At 33.3% G+C, this 25,534-nt stretch overlaps 1 protein-coding gene across 1 annotated transcript in view; it reads left to right on the top strand.

The window, feature by feature from the left end:
* LOC144442165 (short stature homeobox protein 2-like) overlaps nucleotides 1-25,247 on the top strand; it is a 29,572-nt gene extending 4,325 nt beyond the window's left edge. The window contains exons 2-4 of the mRNA XM_078131433.1: nucleotides 4,748-4,947; nucleotides 16,774-16,831; nucleotides 24,922-25,247. Coding sequence (XP_077987559.1) covers nucleotides 4,748-4,947; nucleotides 16,774-16,831; nucleotides 24,922-25,247 — 584 coding nt within the window. The remainder of the gene's footprint in view (nucleotides 1-4,747; nucleotides 4,948-16,773; nucleotides 16,832-24,921) is intronic.
* The last annotated feature ends 287 nt before the right edge of the window (nucleotides 25,248-25,534 follow it).

Genomic DNA, 25,534 nt, shown 5'->3' with positions numbered 1-25,534 from the left:
GTCTAAGAATTGTAAAGAAAATCTAGGGTACAAAAAGCTCAGTTCAAAAGAAAGGCAGGAAAAGGGGTGACACACACACACACACACACACACACACACACACACACACACACACATTATTTACATGTATATATTTACATTTGGGCAGTTCATAGTCCATCTTTTGCAAAGTTAGTGACGTCACAGCATAACTACAACTTTTAGTGACGTCACATCACACAGTTGGCTATTGACTAGTATTGTACGTAACTAATCGTCGTCAAATAGTAGACCAAAGCTCGACATGGAAATCTGGATATATTCCTACACTCTGTATTACCTCTTTAACTAATGTTACTGGTACTGAGCAGACTGGATTGATGTCCGTGTGTAGGCAATCCTAGAACAGACACCATTAACTTGTTTGCCAACAAATTGTACAGTGCTAGAATGATGATAGAGTTTAATTACTAGGCTATCAACCATAGGTCAAATAAGTCGAAAATACGAATAACAGTTATGACAACTAGTTGAGTTACAGCAACTTTGAATGTGCATATTCTGTATTTTGTCATTAGGTTACTGTTTATGGTAAGCTTCTAGGCTATATCTAAAGCTTGATCACGCTAATACTTATGGAGGCATCTGGGCTATGTGTAGAGCTCCATCAGTAGAACGACTAAAAATCTAAAAAAATAGCCAATGTTACAGTTTGTGTGAAATGAAGACTTGTTCAACAACACTGACTTGGTACAGTGTAGATAAAACACTGAGGGCAAGTTCCCGGTGACTATAGAAACAACATAGCGGTAATTAGTATGCTAGAAGATAATATCTTAACACCAATCCTGTGGCACAATTCTGACTGCCTTTAAACTCTTGGGATTGGGGTTTGATTTTTCGACCCTACTAATTATTACACCGGATCTGTGCTAATGAGACAAAGACAGCCGCCGCCTACAGCAAGGATGTTAACTTGTAACATGCTGTAGGCCCTGCTTCATTAAGAGACTCGACTCTAGCTCTTTATGTAAACTCTGCCTTCTTTTGGAGAGATAACTTACACTTCATGTCGAACAACTTTCATGATTACATATGTTAACAAGAAAAATACATATATTACCTACAGTCTAATGTAGTCGGTTATCTCAGGGGGCCCCACACCCATCTCAGGTGGGTGTCAAGATATCGTAAATGGATTATTGAATATAGTTGATTTAAAGATTACACATTTATCGTAGATAGATCACCTGGATATAAAGAAGGAACATTCTGGCTCACAGCTCACAGCATATTTAGGTTTGTTAAATGTTGCTATAGCTTTTCATCAACTTGTATAGCTTCCTGTACTAAAAATATACCCTTTGATCATAAACTATTTTGTTTGTCTTTCATTCTTTAGGAGTTGAATAGAAAACATGACATGAGTTGGATGTGTGTTTTAACATCCAACATCTGCCATCAAATCTTCAAAACTGTATTTAAATATGTAGGTTTCACTAGTCGAAAATCATTGAAATGATCTAAACACAACGTTTCCTAGATCACATTTTCACCAAGTTAGCTTCGGCCACTTCTGTAGTCCAACGGGTGGTCAATATTAGATTAAATTTAGATCAAGTAATACAAGTCAACGGTTATTAAAACAGCACTTATTTCAAACTATCTTTAACACTTTTACTGTTCACAGACAGTCTTCATGCAAGGACTGAAAGTGACCGGGTAAAAAAGGAAAATAAAGAAGGAACATAAAGATAACAGGGATAAAAACGGTGAAAATACAAGAAATGGATATACAATGTAGTAGACAAAATAAATTAGAATTAAAACGAGACAAGTTTGTTAAAACGTAAAGGTTTTGTGTATCACTCAATACTTACCAGTGTCATGTAAGATAAGGAGTTCAACGTGTCATAAATCAATGCCAGTCTCGTTTTAATCTTCCAAAGCTATGAACCTATCCTCACTCTGATGCAGATTTAGCGTTCTTTCATTTATTTTCATAACTTTTGAAAGCATGTGGCGGAGACATGTATATATGAAATAAGTATGTTAACAAAAATGTTAATTATTGACGAAGGCAACAATGCAGTATACGTCCACTTTCTTTGAAGACTTTCAATATTGTCATCAGACTGTTGAATATTCCTTCGATTATACGTCACGTCAATGGGAATCACGTGTAGTCTTCATGGGTTAACGACATATACTACACACACTTAACAATTCATTACATTGTTATATTACATACACTTAACAATTCATTACATTGTTATACTACATACACTTAACAATTCATTACATTGTTATATTACATACACTTAACAATTCATTACATTGTTATATTACATACACTTAACAATTCATTACATTGTTATACTACATACACTTAACAATTCATTACATTGTTATATTACACACAGTTAACAATTCATTACATTATTATATTACATACACTTAACAATTCATTACATTGTTATATTACATACACTTAACAATTCATTACATTGTTATATTACATACACTTAACAATTCATTACATTGTTATATTACATACATTTAACAATTCATTACATTGTTATATTACATACACTTAACAATTCATTACATTGTTATACTACATACACTTAACAATTCATTACATTGTTATATTACATACACTTAACAATTCATTACATTGTTATATTACATACACTTAACAATTCATTACATTGTTATATTACATACACTTAACAATTCATTACATTGTTATATTACATACACTTAACAATTCATTACATTGTTATATTACATACACTTAACAATTCATTACATTGTTATACTACATACACTTAACAATTCATTACATTGTTATATTACATACACTTAACAATTCATTACATTGTTATACTACATACACTTAACAATTCATTACATTGTTATATTACATACACTTAACAATTCATTACATTGTTATATTACATACACTTAACAATTCATTACATTGTTATATTACATACACTTAACAATTCATTACATTGTTATACTACATACACTTAACAATTCATTACATTGTTATATTACATACACTTAACAATTCATTACAATGTTATATTACATACAGTTAACAATTCATTACATTGTTATACTACACACACTTAACAATTCATTACATTGTTATATTACATACACTTAACAATTCATTACATTGTTATATTACATACACTTAACAATTCATTACATTGTTATACTACACACACTTAACAATTCATTACATTGTTATATTACATACACTTAACAATTCATTACATTGTTATATTACATACACTTAACAATTCATTACATTGTTATATTACATACACTTAACAATTCATTACATTGCTATACTACACACACTTAACAATTCATTACATTGTTATATTACATACACTTAACAATTCATTACATTGTTATATTACATACACTTAACAATTCATTACATTGTTATATTACATACACTTAACAATTCATTACATTGTTATACTACATACACTTAACAATTCATTACATTGTTATATTACATACACTTAACAATTCATTACATTGTTATACTACATACACTTAACAATTCATTACATTGTTATACTACATACACTTAACAATTCATTACATTGTTATATTACATACACTTAACAATTCATTACATTGTTATATTACACACAGTTAACAATTCATTACATTGTTATATTACATACACTTAACAATTCATTACATTGTTATATTACACACAGTTAACAATTCATTACATTGTTATATTACATACACTTAACAATTCATTACATTGTTATATTACATACACTTAACAATTCATTACATTGTTATATTACACACAGTTAACAATTCATTACATTATTATATTACATACACTTAACAATTCATTACATTGTTATATTACATACACTTAACAATTCATTACATTGTTATATTACATACACTTAACAATTCATTACATTGTTATATTACATACACTTAACAATTCATTACAATGTTATATTACATACACTTAACAATTCATTACATTGTTATATTACATACACTTAACAATTCATTACTTTGTTATATTACATACACTTAATTCATTACATTGTTATATATACCGATATACTACATACACTTAACAATTCATTACATTGTTATATTACATACACTTAACAATTCATTGCATGTTGTTGATGCCATTTTGACATTATTTTATTTTGTATGATTGCAATGTATTGTGTTTTCTTTTTTTTCATTGTTGGTTTCTCTTCTTGTGAAGGCTTAATAAATAAATAAAATAAAATAAATAAATTGCATTATTCTACTACATACACTTAACAATTCATTACATTGTTTTATATATATATATATATATATATATATATATATATATATATATATATATATATATATATATATATATATATATATATATATATAATTTTGGTAGTACTGGAACTCTTTCTTGGTTGTAACTCGGAGTTTTACGCATAGTGCGATCATCAGACAACTCTACATATACAGACGAGTTGTCTGATGATCGCACAATGCGTGAAACTCCGAGTTACAACCAAGAAAGAGTTCCAGTACTACCAAAACTATTACGCTCTGCCACTGCGGTATAGAGCACTGTCTGTAATTAAACAATTCATTACATTGTTATATATACAGATATACTACATGGCTGTAATTAAACAATTCATTACATTGTTATATATACAGATATACTACATGGCTGTAATTAAACAATTCATTATATTGCTATATACAGATTCACCCAAAGATAAATATGACGGTCTCAACGAGGCTGATTCACAACAGACAAAGATAAAACAAAGAAGAAGTCGAACCAACTTTACACTAGAACAACTCAATGAATTAGAGAGGCTGTTTGACGAGACACATTATCCAGATGCCTTCATGAGAGAAGAATTGAGTAACAGACTTGGTCTTTCTGAAGCACGGGTACAGGTAAGTACATATGACTTAATAATACATACATATGATGCACGGGTACAGGTAAGTACATATGACTTAATAATACATACATATGATGCACGGGTACAGGTAAGTACATATGACTTAATAATACATACATATGATGCACGGATACAGGTAAGTACATATGACTTAATAATACATACATATGATGCACGGGTACAGGTAAGTACATATGACTTAATAATACATACATATGATGCACGGGTACAGGTAAGTACATATGACTTAATAATACATACATATGATGCACGGGTACAGGTAAGTACATATGACTTAATAATACATACATATGATGCACGGGTACAGGTAAGTACATATGACTTAATAATACATACATATGATGCACGGATACAGGTAAGTACATATGACTTAATAATACATACATAAGATGCACGGATACAGGTAAGTACATATGACTTAATAATACATACATATGATGCACGGATACAGGTAAGTACATATGACTTAATAATACATACATAAGATGCACGGGTACAGGTAAGTACATATGACTTAATAATACATACATATGATGCACGGATACAGGTAAGTACATATGACTTAATAATACATACATATGATGCACGGGTACAGGTAAGTACATATGACTTAATAATACATACATAAGATGCACGGATACAGGTAAGTACATATGACTTAATAATACATACATATGATGCACGGGTACAGGTAAGTTCATATGACTTAATAATACATACATATGATGCACGGATACAGGTAAGTACATATGACTTAATAATACATACATAAGATGTAATGTGATGCAGTATAGATACATAATGAATGAATGAATGAATGAATGAATGAATGAATGAATGAATGAATGAATGAATGAATGAATGAATGAATGAATGAATGAATGAATGAATGAATGAATGAATGAATGAATGAATGAATGAGTGAATGAATGAATGAAGTTGTAAGTTGTCTGTCTGTCTGTCTGTCTGTCTGTCTGTCTGTCTGTCTGTCTGTCTGTCTGTCTGTCTGTCTGTCTGTCTGTCTGTCTGTCTGTCTGTCTGTCTGTCTGTCTGTCTGTCTGAAGTACTAGGTTACTTTGTGTTGTCAATTTCTTCAAGACATAGGTCCCCACAAGTCATATGCAAATTAGGTCAAAATGGTATTTTTAGTAAATTATGTATAAACATTTGGTCAAAATTTGGCGTTGAATTCCAAAAAACTGCCAGCAGGTTAGATTGAAATTGTAATGGTAGTGTATATAAGGATGTGTAGGTGAAGAGTTATTGATGACACGGTGTCCCACACTGTTGATATACAAATTTGATCTGGAAATATTTCAATAAATTAAATTCAAAAACCCCTGGCAAACTAGTTTGATAGTTGGCAGTTGATGTTATTAGGAGTAGCTAGGTAAGATATATTGGTTAATGTTGACGTGTGCAGTTTGAGTTAAATGTTTAGTAAGAAATTAATAAGTTTAACCAGTTGTGCTGCAATGCCATTGGCAATCTTCTACCATTAATTAGCTATTTGCATAACAAAATAAACTTTACCAATTGATGTATATGAAATGTATGGTAGCTCAGAATTTTGCATTCGGATATTACGTAAAGACATCAATATATTGATCTAAAGGTTTGTTGTTTTGCCCTCACTGTATGCAGTTTATATCTCCTTACATTATTTACTTTATTGATCATTAATTAAATTCAACTGAGACTGCCAGACTTCCTGATCGTTTCTCTTGATAGATTACTATTGCTTTGGTAATTGACAGCAATTCAAAGTTCAATGTCAAAACAAATTAAGTAGGAATTGGTTTTACACCAAAACCTTTCAAAACTGTGTTTCCTCCCTTCCCAGCATGCAATTTATTGTGTGATAGGTTTAGTAAGTGCACGGTAGACTGAACCTTGATTAGATGTCGAAGTGATCTGAACTTTGAACTTCGAACTCTGAACTCTGCGGATATTACGTTTTGTTTTACATGCATGTCTATTTCATTTGACCGTATCGACAATAGAATATATAGGATGATTACGGTGTAGGTTCAATTAGTGTAATGGCAGTGTTGTTGTTCAAATTGCTAGGTGTTTTCCGACATGGTATTAAAGCTAGCATAAGTGATGAGCCCAGTACTTTATAAACCACTTAACTAAATTAACAAGATGCCTTTTAGATTACGCTCCTCGTTTGTCAAGAAAACATTTCATTTTACGTTTCGCTTCATTTATTTTCTCTTCTAATAAAACAAGTCGTCAAATGAGGGGAAATAAAATCTTACTATCTCCTAAAGCAAAATGTAGACCATAACACGTGACTGATTCTAGCTTTCAAAGTCTAACTATACGAAAATGTCAGTCTTTAGCCTGGTGTGTTTGTCCAATATACACCAAATACACCATTAGTTATATATCTTATATTAGTGTGTATCCAATATATACCAAATACATTATTAGTTATATATCTTACACCAGTGTGTATCCAATATATACCAAATACACTATTAGTTATATATATTATATTAGTGTGTATCCAATATATACCAAATACACCATTAGTTATATATCTTATACCAGTGTGTATCCAATATATACCAAATACATTATTAGTTATATATCTTACACCAGTGTGTATCCAATATATACCAAATACACCATTAGTTATATATCTTATACCAGTGTGTATCCAATATATACCAAATACACCATTAGTTATATATCTTATACCAGTGTGTATCCAATATATACCAAATACATTATTAGTTATATATCTTATACCAGTGTGTATCCAATATATTCCAAATACACCATTAGTTATATATATTATACCAGTGTGTATCCAATATATACCAAATACACCATTAGTTATATATCTTATACCAGTGTGTATCCAATATATACCAAATACACCATTAGTTATATATCTTATACCAGTGTGTATCCAATATATACCAAATACATTATTAGTTATATATCTTATACCAGTGTGTATCCAATATATACCAAATACACCATTAGTTATATATATTATATTAGTGTGTATCCAATATATACCAAATACATTATTAGTTATATATCTTACACCAGTGTCTATCCAATATATACCAAATACACCATTAGTTATATATCTTATACCAGTGTGTATCCAATATATACCAAATACATTATTAGTTATATATCTTATACCAGTGTGTATCCAATATATACCAAATACACCATTAGTTATATATCTTATATTAGTGTGTATCCAATATATACCAAATACACCATTAGTTATATATCTTATATTAGTGTGTATCCAATATATACCAAATACACTATTAGTTATATATGTTATATTAGTGTGTATCCAATATATACCAAATACACTATTAGTTATATATCTTATACCAGTGTGTATCCAATATATACCAAATACACCATTAGTTATATATATTATATTAGTGTGTATCCAATATATACCAAATACATTATTAGTTATATATATTATACCAGTGCGTATCCAATATATACCAAATACACCATTAGTTATATATATTATATTAGTGTGTATCCAATATATACCAAATACACCATTAGTTATATATCTTATACCAGTGTGTATCCAATATATACCAAATACACTATTAGTTATATATCTTATACCAGTGTGTATCCAATATATACCAAATACACTATTAGTTATATATATTATATTAGTGTGTATCCAATATATACCAAATACATTATTAGTTATATATCTTATATTAGTGTGTATCCAATATACACCAAATGCATTAATTGTAATATATCGTATACTAGTGTGTATCCAATATATATACGTAGTACTAATACTCTTTTGAAGTCATCCCTGAAGAATAATTTACGCATTTTGTAACAACTTTCCGACACCATCACCGATACTGTATAAGCAATCTATCATATATTCATCAAACAACAACATAGCTCAATGTAGTACATCGCTACCATAATGCACACACACACACATCCATCCATCCATCCATCCATCCATCCATCCGTGCGTGCGTGCATACATACGTACGTATCTACATACATACACACACACACACACACACACACATACACACATAAATAAATAAATACATACATACATACATACATACATACATACATACATACATACATACACACATACATATTGCACATATACATGTACGTCATGTCGTTTATCCTGTCATACCATGTCATGTCATGTCATGTCATGTCATGCCATAAAGTATCGCGTATCTCATAACACCAAATCGAATAACATCCTTGAAAATCGTGCCTGCTATAAATCTTCGTTTACAATGTACGTTTGCAAACATTTTTGCGGCTTTACCTTCACATTGTAAACTCCATTTACCATATTTTTCGTATATGCAATACAAATGTGAACAATAGCCATGCCAACCAACTAACAATAGTCATGCCAACCAAACTAAACAAGAAAGCTTGGCTGGCTAATCAAGTAGTTCACTATAGTTTAACAGAGTAAATAAAAACAGGCTACATACAAATGGAAAGGGTAAAATTCATCAAAAGTTCAACGGTTTAAATGCAAGTTAAATGTTAGGCCTTATCAACTAAATCCTATCAAGAGAAACTAAATGTGGTTGAATGTGCCGTTCACATGCACTTTGGGGCTTCAATACTCGGCAGCTACATAATTAACAGATACCATGCCTCTCGGTCATGTCTAAACTAGGTATACCCTCGGAGTATACCCTGCTCTCTCCAAAATATCATGTTATGAATACATCTTCATGTACATATCTCCATAGGCATCCCTAATAGATTTTAGCCCAACCAACTCAGCAGTTTTAGAATTGCATATTTTTGACCAAAAAGACATAATTTTAGCCCTAATTTGCATACCACTGATGGGATCATCACGTCATGAACAATTCTTACATTAAACACCCCGAATTTCAGACCGATCAGCGCAGTAGTTTTGGAGTTTAAGTTTTTTGACCAAATATCACATTTTTGAAGAACAAAACGCACATCTCTGATGCGATCATTTTCATTTGAACAATTTTCCATCCACGCGTCCTAAGTAATGTCCCCACCATATACCAAGTCTGGTAGTTGTTGACTTTAAGTCGTTTACATACACATTCACACACACACACACACACATACACACACACACAAACGCACACATACACACACACACACACACACACACGCGCGCGCGCGCGCATGCACGCACATACACACATGTATACATAATATGTTAACAGTTTCTAAAAGTTTAGGTATCTAACCCCCTCCCTTTCTTTTTGCGGGTCTATGTGCGGTATTAAAGCCTGGTGGCAGTGTGACCAAGCAATGTTTACAGCTTGTTGGTGTAAGGTTGTGTATGAAGCCATGAGTGCAATCATAACATGTAATTTCTAGAGTTACAATGTACATACATACGCACAAAGTATTGTTCTTAGCATTCCGATTAGAATAGACACAAAATAGAAACTTTCTTGAAGGGTGATAAGTAACTGCCTTGGACATCGTATGAAGATGAACTCTGAATTTTCGTTTCATGTTGAACCATTGAATCATATTGGAACATTAGTGGCCTTTTTTTCTTTTCTTTTTTTAGAAAATACAGTTTGTGAAATCCGTGCTTTCTTTATAGATCATGACTTTTCTGGTTTTGATTCATATATCTAATGTGACAAATACAACTTCCATAGCAATTAAGTGAAATGGTTGAGCAAGATTTCGAAAATTCATTAAATGTATGTAAGTTGATCTTCATCCAATTCTTCAACAGACGTTCAGTGTGTTTGGTTGTCTTGATAATACGTTCGGTGTGTTTGGTTGTCTTGATAATACGTTCAGTGTGTTTGGTTGTCTTGATTGTCGAGATGTTTGATGAACACATGATATTCAGAGATTTTCTGCTCACCAAGTCACCATACCATGCCGTGCAAAAAGTGCACACCCTCCCCACTTACCATCACGGTGATCACCCTCCCACTTACCGTCATGGTGATGCTGTTTCTCTCCCAAATCAAGAATGAAGGAAACAGGTGCTGGCACTGCTGCTGGCAGTATCTAGGTAAATGTTAGAGTCCAATGTGTGACTAAGCCTAATGTGTGACTAGGTTAGAGCCCAATGTGTGACTAAGCCCAATCAATGTGTGACTTCTCCTTCCGAAGCCAAGATAATTCGCAAAGAAATACTTGACCCTGAAGTAGATTATTTTACAATATTTAATAGTGTACTGTACAATTGCTCCAAAATGTGGGAAGGGGGTTGCAACCGTATAATTGCTCATTCGTGCATACACTTCAAAATATCTATACAGCCTTCCACATGATCATGAGGTGGGGCAGATACGAAAATGTTTGGGTTCATTTCGTTGGAAGATCATGGTTCTTTTGAGAGCACAAAATGTTGGGGGGGGGGGGAGTTGGATGGGTAGAGCTGCAAAAAGATTTTGACCGAGATATTTTCTCCTCAACCCCTTGTCGTAAAATCTGCTCATTCCCCTGACTGCATATTTATGTCACAAAAACTGTGGACAAGAAGTCTAACAAATGGTGTAATGAATATATCAAGGTATATTGCTATCCAACTAAATATCATGGTCTATTGCTATCCAACTATATATCATGGTATATTGCTACCCAACTATATATGTCGTGGTCTATTCGTATCCAACTATATATGATGGTATATTGTTATCCAGTTATTGCTATCATGGTATATTGCTATCGAACTATATATCATGGTCTATTGCTATCAGTCATATATCATGGTCTATTGCTATCGAACTATATATCATGGTATATTGCTATCGAACTATATATCATTGTCTATTGCTATCCAACTACATATGATGGTCTATTGCTATCCAACTATATATCATGGTCTATTGCTATCCAACTATATATCATGGTCTATTGCTATCCAACTATATATCATGGTATATTGCTATCCAACTATATATCATTGTCTATTGCTATCCAACTATATATCACGGTATATTGCTATCCAACTATATATCATTGTCTATTGCTATCAGTCATATATCATGGTCTATTGCTATCCAACTATATATCACGGTATATTGCTATCCAACTATATATGATTGTCTATTACTATCCAACTATATATTATGGTCTATTGCTATCCAACTATATATCATGGTCTATTGCTATCCAACTATATATTATGGTCTATTGCTACCCAACTATGTATCGTGGCCTATTTCTTTCGACCTATATACCATGGTCTATTGGTATTCAACTATATATCATGGTCTATTGGTACTCAACTATAGATCATGGTCTATTGCTATCCATCTATTGATTATGGTATATTGCTATCGAACTACACATCATGGTATATTGCTATCGAACTATATATCATGGTATATTGCTATCGAACTACATATCATGGTATATTGCTATCGAACTACATATTATGGTATATTGCTATCGAACTACACATCATGGTATATTGCTATCGAACTACATATCATGGTATATTGCTGTGGTATCAAACTGTATATCAAATACCCTAAGCCATCATCACTTTTAGGTTTAATGTGCCGCTAACGAAAACATGGAACTGCCGGCCCATTGCAATAAGTACTATACACAATATGCAAAGCAGTACATTTTGAGAGAATGGCCTTCTCGATCTTATGTCTCCCTACATTCCAGTCATTTGGATGTTTCTCACTTTATTTCTGTTCATGTTGTAGAATTCAGAGACTTTCTACATATTTCAATATCTATGCCCGTACCCCTGAAAGGAATAAAAACAACTTATTTCCCAGTAGGCAACGCGCCGATTTCCTAATTCCCTTAGCAGTTTACGTTGTATGTTCACTTCAGTTAATTCCCGACACTTAAACTACAAACTGACACTAATAACTCACTGCTCTAATTGATTTTGTTTATTGCTTTTTTTCATTGGCTCAGCATGTCCCATATTAAGATAGCACGAGGGCAGATTAGGCAGGCTTAATTTGATTAATTACAACATTCTACTATGGTCAGCAGATGATGACTTTTCACTATTCCAACTCAATTAATTTACTCTCTTCCAATATAACTGTAACGCGATACTATAATTTTCTTTCATAATAATCCCCACTGTCTGTAAATGGAAGCGGTGATATGTGAAAGAAAGAAAGTGCGGCCTACAACTATCGAGTAACCGAGTTATAGAGTCCATATAGGAAATTAGAATGTTATTAATAAAATCCGTTTTACTCTGCACAAAGCACGTCCTGTCTTGATTTAAAACACTGGAAGACGTTTTTTGTTGTTATCAAAGAAGCATTTTCGTCCGAGTTGAATACATCACAGTTAAATCCCTATTATCAAATCACATAGAAATATAGACCTTATACCAGGACGCCGGATTTATTAGGGATGGCTGCACCGAAAACAGCGACTTTACTTTCACGAGAGGATCGGCGATTTGAAAGCGGTGATATTCAGACTATCTTGAAAGCCGACTTTTCAGTAAGCTACGTATGGTTATTGAAGTGAAAAGAATGGAGTCCGTCACACATGACTTGAAATAATTGAGTCAATGGTTAGATATCGTACTCCAAAACATACACACGACACACTGAATTCTTATAAATAAGTAAAATAAATTGTAAGGTACTTCAATCCTAAACTCTCGTCATCAACGAGTATTATTCTACATTCAACCCTTTGATCAGTAACGAAATCCTTCCGAAATTGGATAGAGGGGATGCATTTATAAAACTGACAGTAGAATACACTACTTAATGGATCTAATTTGAACGAGTCGTTCGTTACTCCCCAAATCGGAGCTGAACTCTGAAATCAGATTTTCTTCTTTGGACGGGTAATCCCTTCTATCAGACAATTAGCTGGCACTCTTCGTATCAATTAGTTTCACAAAACAGGATTTAGCATCTATTCGTCTTCGATGAATAAATATACCGAGTGAACACCAAATCACTAGAAGTCAAAACTACTAGTATACACCGAGCGAACACCAAATCACTACAAGTCAAAACTACTTGTATACACCGAGCGAACACCAAATCACTACAAGTCAAAACTACTAGTATACACCGAGCGAACACCAAATCACTACAAGTCAAAACTACTAGTATACACCGAGCGAACACCAAATCACTACAAGTCAAAACTACTAGTATACACCGAGCGAACACCAAATCACTACAAGTCAAAACTACTAGTATACACCGAGCGAACACCAAATCACTACAAGTCAAAACTACTAGTATACACCGAGCGAACACCAAATCACTACAAGTCAAAACTACTAGTATACACCGAGCGAACACCAAATCACTACAAGTCAAAACTACTAGTATACACCGAGCGAACACCAAATCACTACAAGTCAAAACTACTAGTATACACCGAGCGAACACCAAATCACTACAAGTCAAAACTACTAGTATACACCGAGCGAACACCAAATCACTACAAGTCAAAACTACTAGTATACACCGAGCGAACACCAAATCACTACAAGTCAAAACTACTAGTATACACCGAGCGAACACCAAATCACTACAAGTCAAAACTACTAGTATACACCGAGCGAACACCAAATCACTACAAGTCAAAACTACTAGTATACACCGAGTGAACACCAAATCACTACAAGTCAAAACTACTAGTATACACCGCAAAGTTGCCGTTCACGTCTTTCGTCAATCTGTTATGTTTTTAATTTGCGACTAAAATTATAATGACAGGAAGCTGTTTCCTAAGAATTAATATATATATATTTATCGTCATATCAAATTCCCGTAATTAGGAAAATGATGTGTTTGTGTTTTTTTGTTATCGTAGTTCATATCACCGAAGTTTAACATGTCTGACGAGAACAACTGTGTTTTTGGGGAGAAAATACTCAACGTCTGGATCTCGAATGAATGAATGAATGAATGAATGAATGAATGAATGAATGAATGAATGATGCAATTGTGTACTATTCTGTAAAGCGGTCAACTCATGTATGGAGTTGATATCAATGAATCCAATATGGTAATCATCAACAGTCACGATGGTCTAACTGTTAACAAGACAGACCAACTTTTGATCCTTTCAATTAGGGGCACGTTCTCGCCAAAATATAAAGTTGTCAAGGTGTTATTACAAGATATTGCCACATCTACAGCATTGGCCTTATCGAATGAGTTGTTGCAAAATTATTTATATTCTCACAGGAGAAACAGTACTTTTAAATCTGCGTAATGTAGTGGGAGTTTAAGATTTGCGACCTGTTAATAGTAATACAAAGCAGGCATTTGAAGTGACCCGCGATGAACACGAGGGGTTGGCAGGAGGCGCCATGCTCTTTGGGATGAGTGTAAGTGATCATGTGTGACTGGTGTACGTCTGGTGACACTGTTACTAATTGGTCAGATTGGACTCAATGACGCATGAATCTACAAATCTGAAATTGACTAATACTCGTCAATAAACTCTAGTCAAAGTCGACCGAGTAGAAATTTTAAGCAGGAGGAGGTCAGGCGCCCATTTATCAATCGCACATAGAAACAGCTGATTTCTGAATTTAGATATGACAATATGGTTACCGTACGCTCAAAGTCAGTTAACCAAGTAAAAGTAGGGTGCCTTCAGTAATTACAAGGGGGGGGGGGGTCACTTTTTGCAAATCAGTATTCGGGGAGGGCCATATTTTAGAAAATGGAAATTAGGGGATTGTCACGCTTTACTTTGATCCACTTTTTAAGATCTAACTTTATATTTCTTTATATGGTTTTGACATGATCTCACTGCTGTCTCCAGTTCCAAATCCTACTACTACCACATCCCACTACTGCCACCATTATGAAGTAATATCATAACATATCAGTGAAATGCAGTGAATTAACTGTTAGCTGTGGTGTGAGGAGAGGAGCGGTTCTCACATCAATAAAGGGGGGACAGTGTGGTAAGATATTGGGGATAATGTGATGGAGTGGGGATGTTGACCTCAGTCCTGAGGTTGTCAGTTGTGCACTCATCGCGTCTTTGGGAGTTCTGCCTTTCAGCTCAGCCAATTAGATCCAAACATTGATTGATACAAACACAAACTCACGGTGGCGGTGGAAATAGTAGGCAACAATGAATGTCTTTAAAATCTATCCACGTGGTGGATTCTTACTACAGTCTTTAATGAGATTCGAACCCAGGACCTCCTGACTACTAATCTTGAGCTCTAACAACTATGCAACTTACTGGGAGGTCGTGATAAAAATGTTTTTCATTGAAATTTTTGAACGGGGAGGGTCATAGTTTAGAGAAAAGAAAATTGAGGGAGGGTCACTTTTTAGCACAACGGACTAGGGGAGGGTCACATTTTATGCCACAGACCAGGCTTGATTTCTCTCGGCCCTCCACCTTGTAATTACTGAATGCTCCCATAGGTAGCGGAAATTGGTTTTATTTTATTTTGAGTTGTACATTTTACTTTACATTCACTGAAACAATAGTATCTCTCTCTGTCTATCTGAAGATGACCCTTTTTCTCCGGTTACCATGACGATGACCTTATATATCGGTTACCATGACAATGACTCATTCACCATTATCGTGACTAAGATAAGACAGGTCTGTCTGTGCAGTAGCGGTCAAATCAGGTCTTATAACCTTGTTGCACCACGTCAATGTCATAAAATGTCAGGCCAAGGAGTCGACACGACATCACATATGAAGGTTTTCATGTCATCTTATGTCGTATACGTATACTTTTACTAATCTCCAAGACAAGTGTTAAACTTTGTTTGCATTGAGTGTTTGTAATTGGTAGTCTCTATGTGTCACTTCACAGGTTTGGTTTCAAAACAGGAGAGCCAAGTGTCGAAAACAAGAAAATCAGCTTCAGAAAGGTGGGTAAAGAAATGCTTATGAAGTGTTACCTCGTAATAGGGAACTGATCAGATATTAATTGCGGTAAAACCTGCTGATTGAAGTTTACATGAGATGGCCGACTGTAACCATGGCAATGAACATACATATGGAAGAAGACGCCGATAAAGCTGGGATTTAGAATTTACGGCAGGGGGCTGCCCCCCTCCCTTCACGCTCTCAAAAAAAGATCCATGCCCCCCCCCCCCCCCCGGAATGAACCCAAGACAAGAATTTTCGTAACCCCCCCCCGGCCACACACATTTTAATGTGTAATTATACAATACCCCCCACCCCCACCCCCCCCGTTGGTAATCATTTCAGCGTCCGTACATAACAACAAGAGATTTCTTTACAAATATATGACGTTATGGGCTTTGCGAAAAAGGTCTTACACTGGGCTGTAACCTAACCTTGGAGATACTTAGCTAGCAGGGTTTTCTCTTTCAATCTTGATTCTGCTCAGAAACAGCACCCCCCATGATAGCTTGTCGGGAGGGTGTGGGAAGGGGTGTCCCCCTACCACAGTAAACACCTTTAAAAAATAAGGACATGTAGGAGGCCATTTAATGGCATACAATTTTAAACCATACACATTATCGAAAGCCATGGAGTGTTGAAAACTGTCTCCAAACCCCAATTTTACTCGAGTCAATACATTATCATACAACTGTATGGCTATATTACCTACACTTTATCTTACCTATTCAGAGATATTTTGGCAAACACACACATTCGTTTGGTTATTGACTGCCTCATAATTAAATGTATGGTAGGTAAATGGAGTGTATAATTTTGCAAAGTAAACGACTGCTCCTGAGTTTTGAATGTTGAGAAAAATCTCCAGAGAGAGAGAGAGAGACAGAGAGAGAGAGACAGAGAGAGAGAGAGAGAGAGAGAGAGAGAGAGAGAGAGAGAGAGAGAGAGAGAGAGAGAGAGAGAGAGAGAGAGAGAGAGAGAGAGAGAGAGAGAGAGAGAGAGAGAGAGAGAGAGAGAGAGAGAGAGAGACAGACAGACAGACAGACAGACAGACAGACAGAGAGACAGACAGACAGACAGACAGACAGACAGACAGACAGACAGACAGACAGACAGACAGACAGACAGACAGACAGACAGACAGAGAAAGACAGAGACAGACAGAGGAAGGCATGCACAAATACATTAGCATGTGCCTGTCACCCAACTCGTCACTGAATATAGGATTTAGACGGTATTGCTGCGAAGCCGCGAGAAATATTTCGATTTACTCGGTAAACGACCGCTGCTGAGGTTTAATTTGGTTAAAATTATGAGCAAATATTTCGCCCCCACCCTTTCAGTATATCAGGCTTTTCGCGGCCTCACCTTTTGAACTCTCAATTTTTTTCATACCCCCCCCCCCCCATTCCTCCCCAGGCCACCCCCTGCCGTAAATTCTGATCCCAGCCTAACGCGTTACCAACGCTACAATACTTGTCCCAATGCGATCTTTTTGTCCTTCATTTGGACTGAATTGTTAAATTTGTGGGAAACTTTCATGACTTGATGAGTACATACAACACAGGTAAGTTAGCTTACAACATAGGTAAGTTAGCTTACCAAACACAAGTATTACAACAGTTGCCTTTGGGCAAATGTTGTTATGGCGACGGTAGAAGTACGAAAACGTTTGCTAAAAGACAAATTGGTGTGGCAACAGCATAAGCGGGCTGGGCCAAATATATATTATATATCTGGATGTAAACCTATCATTGCATTGACATATTGAGGTGTATACGTAATGGCAGATTTATGACTTACGGCTTACCTTACTTGTAGTACAACATATGAAATTTGCATACAAACAAAATAAACAACATTTTGTTCAAGTCTATTACAATTCATTACTCTTTCGCCAAAAACTAAACTAGATCGTCTCCCAAGAGCTAAACTAGATCGTCTCCCAAGAGATACATGAATTGACTTTATAGAGTTATTAATTATGAGAGTCTGTGTATGGATACACATTTAGACTTGATTAGTAGTAATACTAAATTTCATTAAAAGTGGAATTAAGTTAGAAAAATATTGAATTTCACTAAAGAATATAGATATTATGAACATAATTCAATAAATTCTACCGGAGGCTTTTGATAGTGTATTAGTGCATTCATTTGATGGCTACTGGGCTGCATACAATGCACGTGTATTGTCACACTCAGTTAGCATTCAAAAATACATGTAGCTACAATATACACTGTATGGAATGGAATAGAGTTTTTAAATCAACTTTTTTCATGTCACACTTCGATGTCCGTTTTAAATTAATGTCCACAACTTCAAAGATAGGATCTACTAACACACTGTTCTACATTACACACCGACAGCAATACAGCACCACTGACACATATACTGTAGCCATTCACAGAAAATAGATGAAATATGGTATTCATTATAATGGCATAACCCTATCTATAGGTTTTAATCTAGCAACCATGTCTGGTTCGAATATCATGCCTTGTAAAGTTCAAGATAGGGCAATTTTTCAAAGTTTTTTTTTCTGTGTGTGCATGATGAAAATAAACAATACCATAACAAATCAGTCACCTTTTTGTTCTTATCACGTGATGACATCTAAGGTATAATCATATCTCTACTCTGTATATTATTATCACGTGATGACATCTAAGGTATAGTCATATCTCTACTCTGTATATTATTATCACGTGATGACATCTAAGGTATAGTCATATCTCTGCTCTGTATATTATTATCACGTGATGATATCTAAGGTATAGTCATATCTCTACTCAGTATATTATTATCACGTGATGATATCTAAGGTATAGTCATATCTCTACTCTGTATATTATTATCACGTGATGATATCTAAGGTATAGTCATATCTCTGCTCTGTATATTATTATCACGTGATGATATCTAAGGTATAGTCATATCTCTGCTCTGTATATTATTATCACGTGATGATATCTAAGGTATAGTCATATCTCTACTCTATATATTATTATCACGTGATGACATCTAAGTTATAGTCATATCTCTACTCTGTATATTATTATCACGTGGTGATATCTAAGGTATAGTCATATCTCTGCTCTGTATATTATTATCACGTGATGACATCTAAGGTATAGTCATATCTCTACTCTGTATATTATTATCACGTGATGACATCTAAGGTATAGTCATATCTCTACTCTGTATATTATTATCACGTGATGACATCTAAGGTATAGTCATATCTCTACTCTGTATATTATTATCACGTGATGACATCTAAGTTATAGTCATATCTCTACTCGGTATATTATTATCACGTGATGACATCTAAGGTATAGTCATATCTCTACTCTGTATATCATTATCACGTGATGATATCTAAGGTATAGTCATATCTCTACTCTGTATATTATTATCACGTGATGATATCTAAGGTATAGTCATATCTCTACTCTGTATATTATTATCACGTGGTGATATCTAAGGTATAGTCATATCTCTGCTCTGTATATTATTATCACGTGATGACATCTAAGTTATAGTCATATCTCTACTCTTTATATTATTATCACGTGATGACATCTAAGGTATAGTCATATCTCTACTCTGTATATCATTATCACGTGATGATATCTAAGGTATAGTCATATCTCTACTCTGTATATTATTATCACGTGATGATATCTAAGGTATAGTCATATCTCTACTCTGTATATTATCATCACGTGATGAGATCTAAGGTATAGTCATATCTCTACTCTGTACATTATTATCACGTGATGACATCTAAGGTATAGTCATATCTCTACTCTGTATATTATTATCAGGTGATGATATCTAAGGTATAGTCATATCTCTACTATGTATATCATTTTCACACGATGACATCTAAGGTATAGTCATATCTCTACTCTGTATATTAATATCACGTGATGACATCTAAGGTATAGTCATATCTCTACTCTGTATATCATTATCAGGTGATGATATCTAAGGTATAGTCATATCTCTACTCTGTATATTATTATCAAGTGATGATATCTAAGGTACAGTCATATCTCTACTCTGTATATTATTATCACACGATGACATCTAAGGTATAGTAATATCTCTACTCTATATATTATTATCACGTGATGACATCTAAGTTATAGTCATATCTCTACTCTGTATATTATCATCAGGTGATGATATCTAAGGTATAGTCATATCTCTACTCTGTATATTATTATCACGTGATGACATCTAAGGTATAGTCATATCTCTACTCTGTATATTATTATCACGTGATGACATCTAAGGTATAGTCATATCTCTACTCTGTATATTATTATCACGTGATGACATCTAAGGTATAGTCATGTCTCTACTCTGTACATTATTATCACGTGATGACATATAAAGTATAGTCATATCTCTACTCTGTATATTATTATCAGGTGATGACATCTAAGGTATAGTCATATCTGTACTCTGTATATCATTATCACGTGATGACATATAAAGTATAGTCATATCTCTACTCTGTATATTATTATCACGTGATGACATCTAAGGTATAGTCATATCTCTACTCTTTATATAGTTATCAGATGATGACATCTAAGGTATATATAGTCATATCACAATATAAACATACACAATATAAACACAGCCTAGTATTACAATGTACATATATACCTATACACAATATAAACACAGCCTAGTATTACAATGTACATATATACCTATAAACCTACACAATATAAACACAGCCTAGTATTACAATGTACATATATACCTAATACACAATATAAACACAGCCTAGTATTACAATGTACATATACACCTATATACCTATACACAATATAAACACAGCCTAGTATTACAATGTACATATATACCTATATACCTAATACACAATATAAACACAGCCTAGTATTACAATGTACATATATACCTATATACCTAATACACAATATAAACACAGCCTAGTATTACAATGTACATATATACCTATATACCTAATACACAATATAAACACAGCCTAGTATTACAATGTACATATATACCTATATACCTAATACACAATATAAACACAGCCTAGTATTACAATGTACATATATACCTATACACAATATAAACACAGCCTAGTATTACAATGTACATATATACCTATATACCTATACACAATATAAACACAGCCTAGTATTACAATGTACATATATACATATATACCTAATACACAATATAAACACAGCCTAGTATTACAATGTACATATATACCTATATACCTAATACACAATATAAACACAGCCTAGTATTACAATGTACATATATACCTATATACCTATACGCAATATAAACACAGCCTAGTATTACAATGTACATATATACCTATATACCTATACACAATATAAACACAGCCTAGTATTACAATGTACATATATACATATATACCTAATACACAATATAAACACAGCCTAGTATTACAATGTACATATATACCTATACACAATATAAACACAGCCTAGTATTACAATGTACATATATACCTATATACCTATACACAATATAAACACAGCCTAGTATTACAATGTACATATATACATATATACCTAATACACAATATAAACACAGCCTAGTATTACAATGTACATATATACATATATACCTATACACAATATAAACACAGCCTAGTATTACAATGTACATATATACCTAATACACAATATAAACACAGCCTAGTATTACAATGTACATATATACCTAATACACAATATAAACACAGCCTAGTATTACAATGTACATATATACATATATACCTATACACAATATAAACACAGCCTAGTATTACAATGTACATATATACCTAATACACAATATAAACACAGCCTAGTATTACAATGTACATATATACCTAATACACAATATAAACACAGCCTAGTATTACAATGTACATATATACCTATATACCTATACGCAATATAAACACAGCCTAGTATTACAATGTACATATATACCTATATACCTAATACACAATATAAACACAGCCTAGTATTACAATGTACATATATACATATATACCTAATACACAATATAAACACAGCCTAGTATTACAATGTACATATACACCTATATACCTAATACACAATATAAACACAGCCTAGTATTACAATGTACATATATACCTATATACCTAATACACAATATAAATACAGCCTAGTATTACAATGTACATATATACATATATACCTAATACACAATATAAACACAGCCTAGTATTACAATGTACATATATACCTAATACACAATATAAACACAGCCTAGTATTACAATGTACATATATACCTAATACACAATATAAACACAGCCTAGTATTACAATGTACATATATACCTAATACACAATATAAACACAACCTAGTTTTACAATGTACATATATACCTATATACCTAATACACAATATAAACACAGCCTAGTATTACAATGTACATATATACATATATACCTAATACACAATATAAACACAGCCTAGTATTACAATGTACATATATACCTATATACCTATACACAATATAAACACAGCCTAGTATTACAATGTACATATATACCTATACACAATATAAACACAGCCTAGTATTACAATGTACATATATACATATATACCTAATACACAATATAAACACAGCCTAGTATTACAATGTACATATACACCTATATACCTAATACACAATATAAACACAATATAAACACAGCCTAGTATTACAATGTACATATACACCTATATACCTATACGCAATATAAACACAGCCTAGTACTACAATGTACATATATACATATATACCTATACACAATATAAATACAGCCTAGTATTACAATGTACATATATACCTAATACACAATATAAACACAGCCTAGTATTACAATGTACATATATACCTAATACACAATATAAACACAGCCTAGTATTACAATGTACATATATACCTATATACCTATACACAATATAAACACAGCCTAGTATTACAATGTACATATACACCTATATACCTATACACAATATAAACACAGCCTAGTATTACAATGTACATATATACCTATATACCTAATACACAATATAAACACAGCCTAGTATTACAATGTACATATATACCTATATACCTAATACACAATATAAACACAGCCTAGTATTACAATGTACATATATACCTATATACCTATACACAATATAAACACAGCCTAGTATTACAATGTACATATATACCTATACACAATATAAACACAGCCTAGTATTACAATGTACATATATACATATATACCTAATACACAATATAAACACAGCCTAGTATTACAATGTACATATACACCTATATACCTAATACACAATATAAACACAGCCTAGTATTACAATGTACATATATACATATATACCTAATACACAATATAAACACAGCCTAGTATTACAATGTACATATATACATATATACCTAATACACAATATAAACACAGCCTAGTATTACAATGTACATATACACCTATATACCTAATACACAATATAAACACAGCCTAGTATTACAATGTACATATATACATATATACCTAATACACAATATAAACACAGCCTAGTATTACAATGTACATATACACCTATATACCTATACACAATATAAACACAGCCTAGTATTACAATGTACATATATACATATATACCTAATACACAATATAAACACAGCCTAGTATTACAATGTACATATATACCTATATACCTATACACAATATAAACACAGCCTAGTATTACAATGTACATATATACATATATACCTAATACACAATATAAACACAGCCTAGTATTACAATGTACATATACACCTATATACCTATACACAATATAAACACAGCCTAGTATTACAATGTACATATATACCTAATACACAATATAAACACAGCCTAGTATTACAATGTACATATATACCTATACACAATCCAAATCCAAAATAAATCCAAAACAACTCATGAAATATTTACTAAGATTGGATAAAATTAATCTAGAACAGATTGTGTTTGTTTTGTTTGTAACTTATTCGTATTGAATCTTTATTACCGACAGGTGTGGTCCTGAATGCAGGTATTGACACATGTCGTGTCGCCCCCTACGTCAACATGGGAGCAGTTCGAATGCCTTTCGAGAGAGTCCAGGCTCATTTACATTTGAATGGGACGTCAGTGACTAATGCCATGGTAACACCGACCACTGCATCAACTTTCATTTCACCTTCACATTCCATGGTAATGTTTCAACATCCCGGATTTCCTGTTACTATGACAACATTGCTGGACGCTACGAAGTCTGCTAAAAGTTCGAGTATTGCTGATCTTCGTTTGAAAGCTCGAAAGCACGCTGCTGCGTTAGGTTTGCGTCAAGTTGCCCTCTGAATGAATCAGTGGAGCTAGTATCAGATATTTATTACCTGTGAGATTATCTAAATATAGAACAGTACAAGAAATCGGTAGACCAGCTTGACATGTTAAGTGTATCTAGCGTTTATGGTGTGTGTGTGTGTGTGTGTGTGTGTGTGTGTGTGTGTGTGTGTGTGTGTGTGTGCGCGCGCTCGCGCTTGCGCGCCTGTGACTGGTTGCTTACATTGAATGAAATTATACCACATGTACATTGCGAATTGATTACAGTGTATCTAGACCATTATCACTTGGGCTCTTGCTTA

Source organism: Glandiceps talaboti, chromosome 11 (assembly GCF_964340395.1).
Source record: "Glandiceps talaboti chromosome 11, keGlaTala1.1, whole genome shotgun sequence".
Classification (NCBI taxonomy): Eukaryota; Metazoa; Hemichordata; class Enteropneusta; family Spengelidae; genus Glandiceps; species Glandiceps talaboti.
Note: the sequence above shows the minus strand (reverse complement) of the source record. Positions and strands in the feature narration are given on the sequence as shown.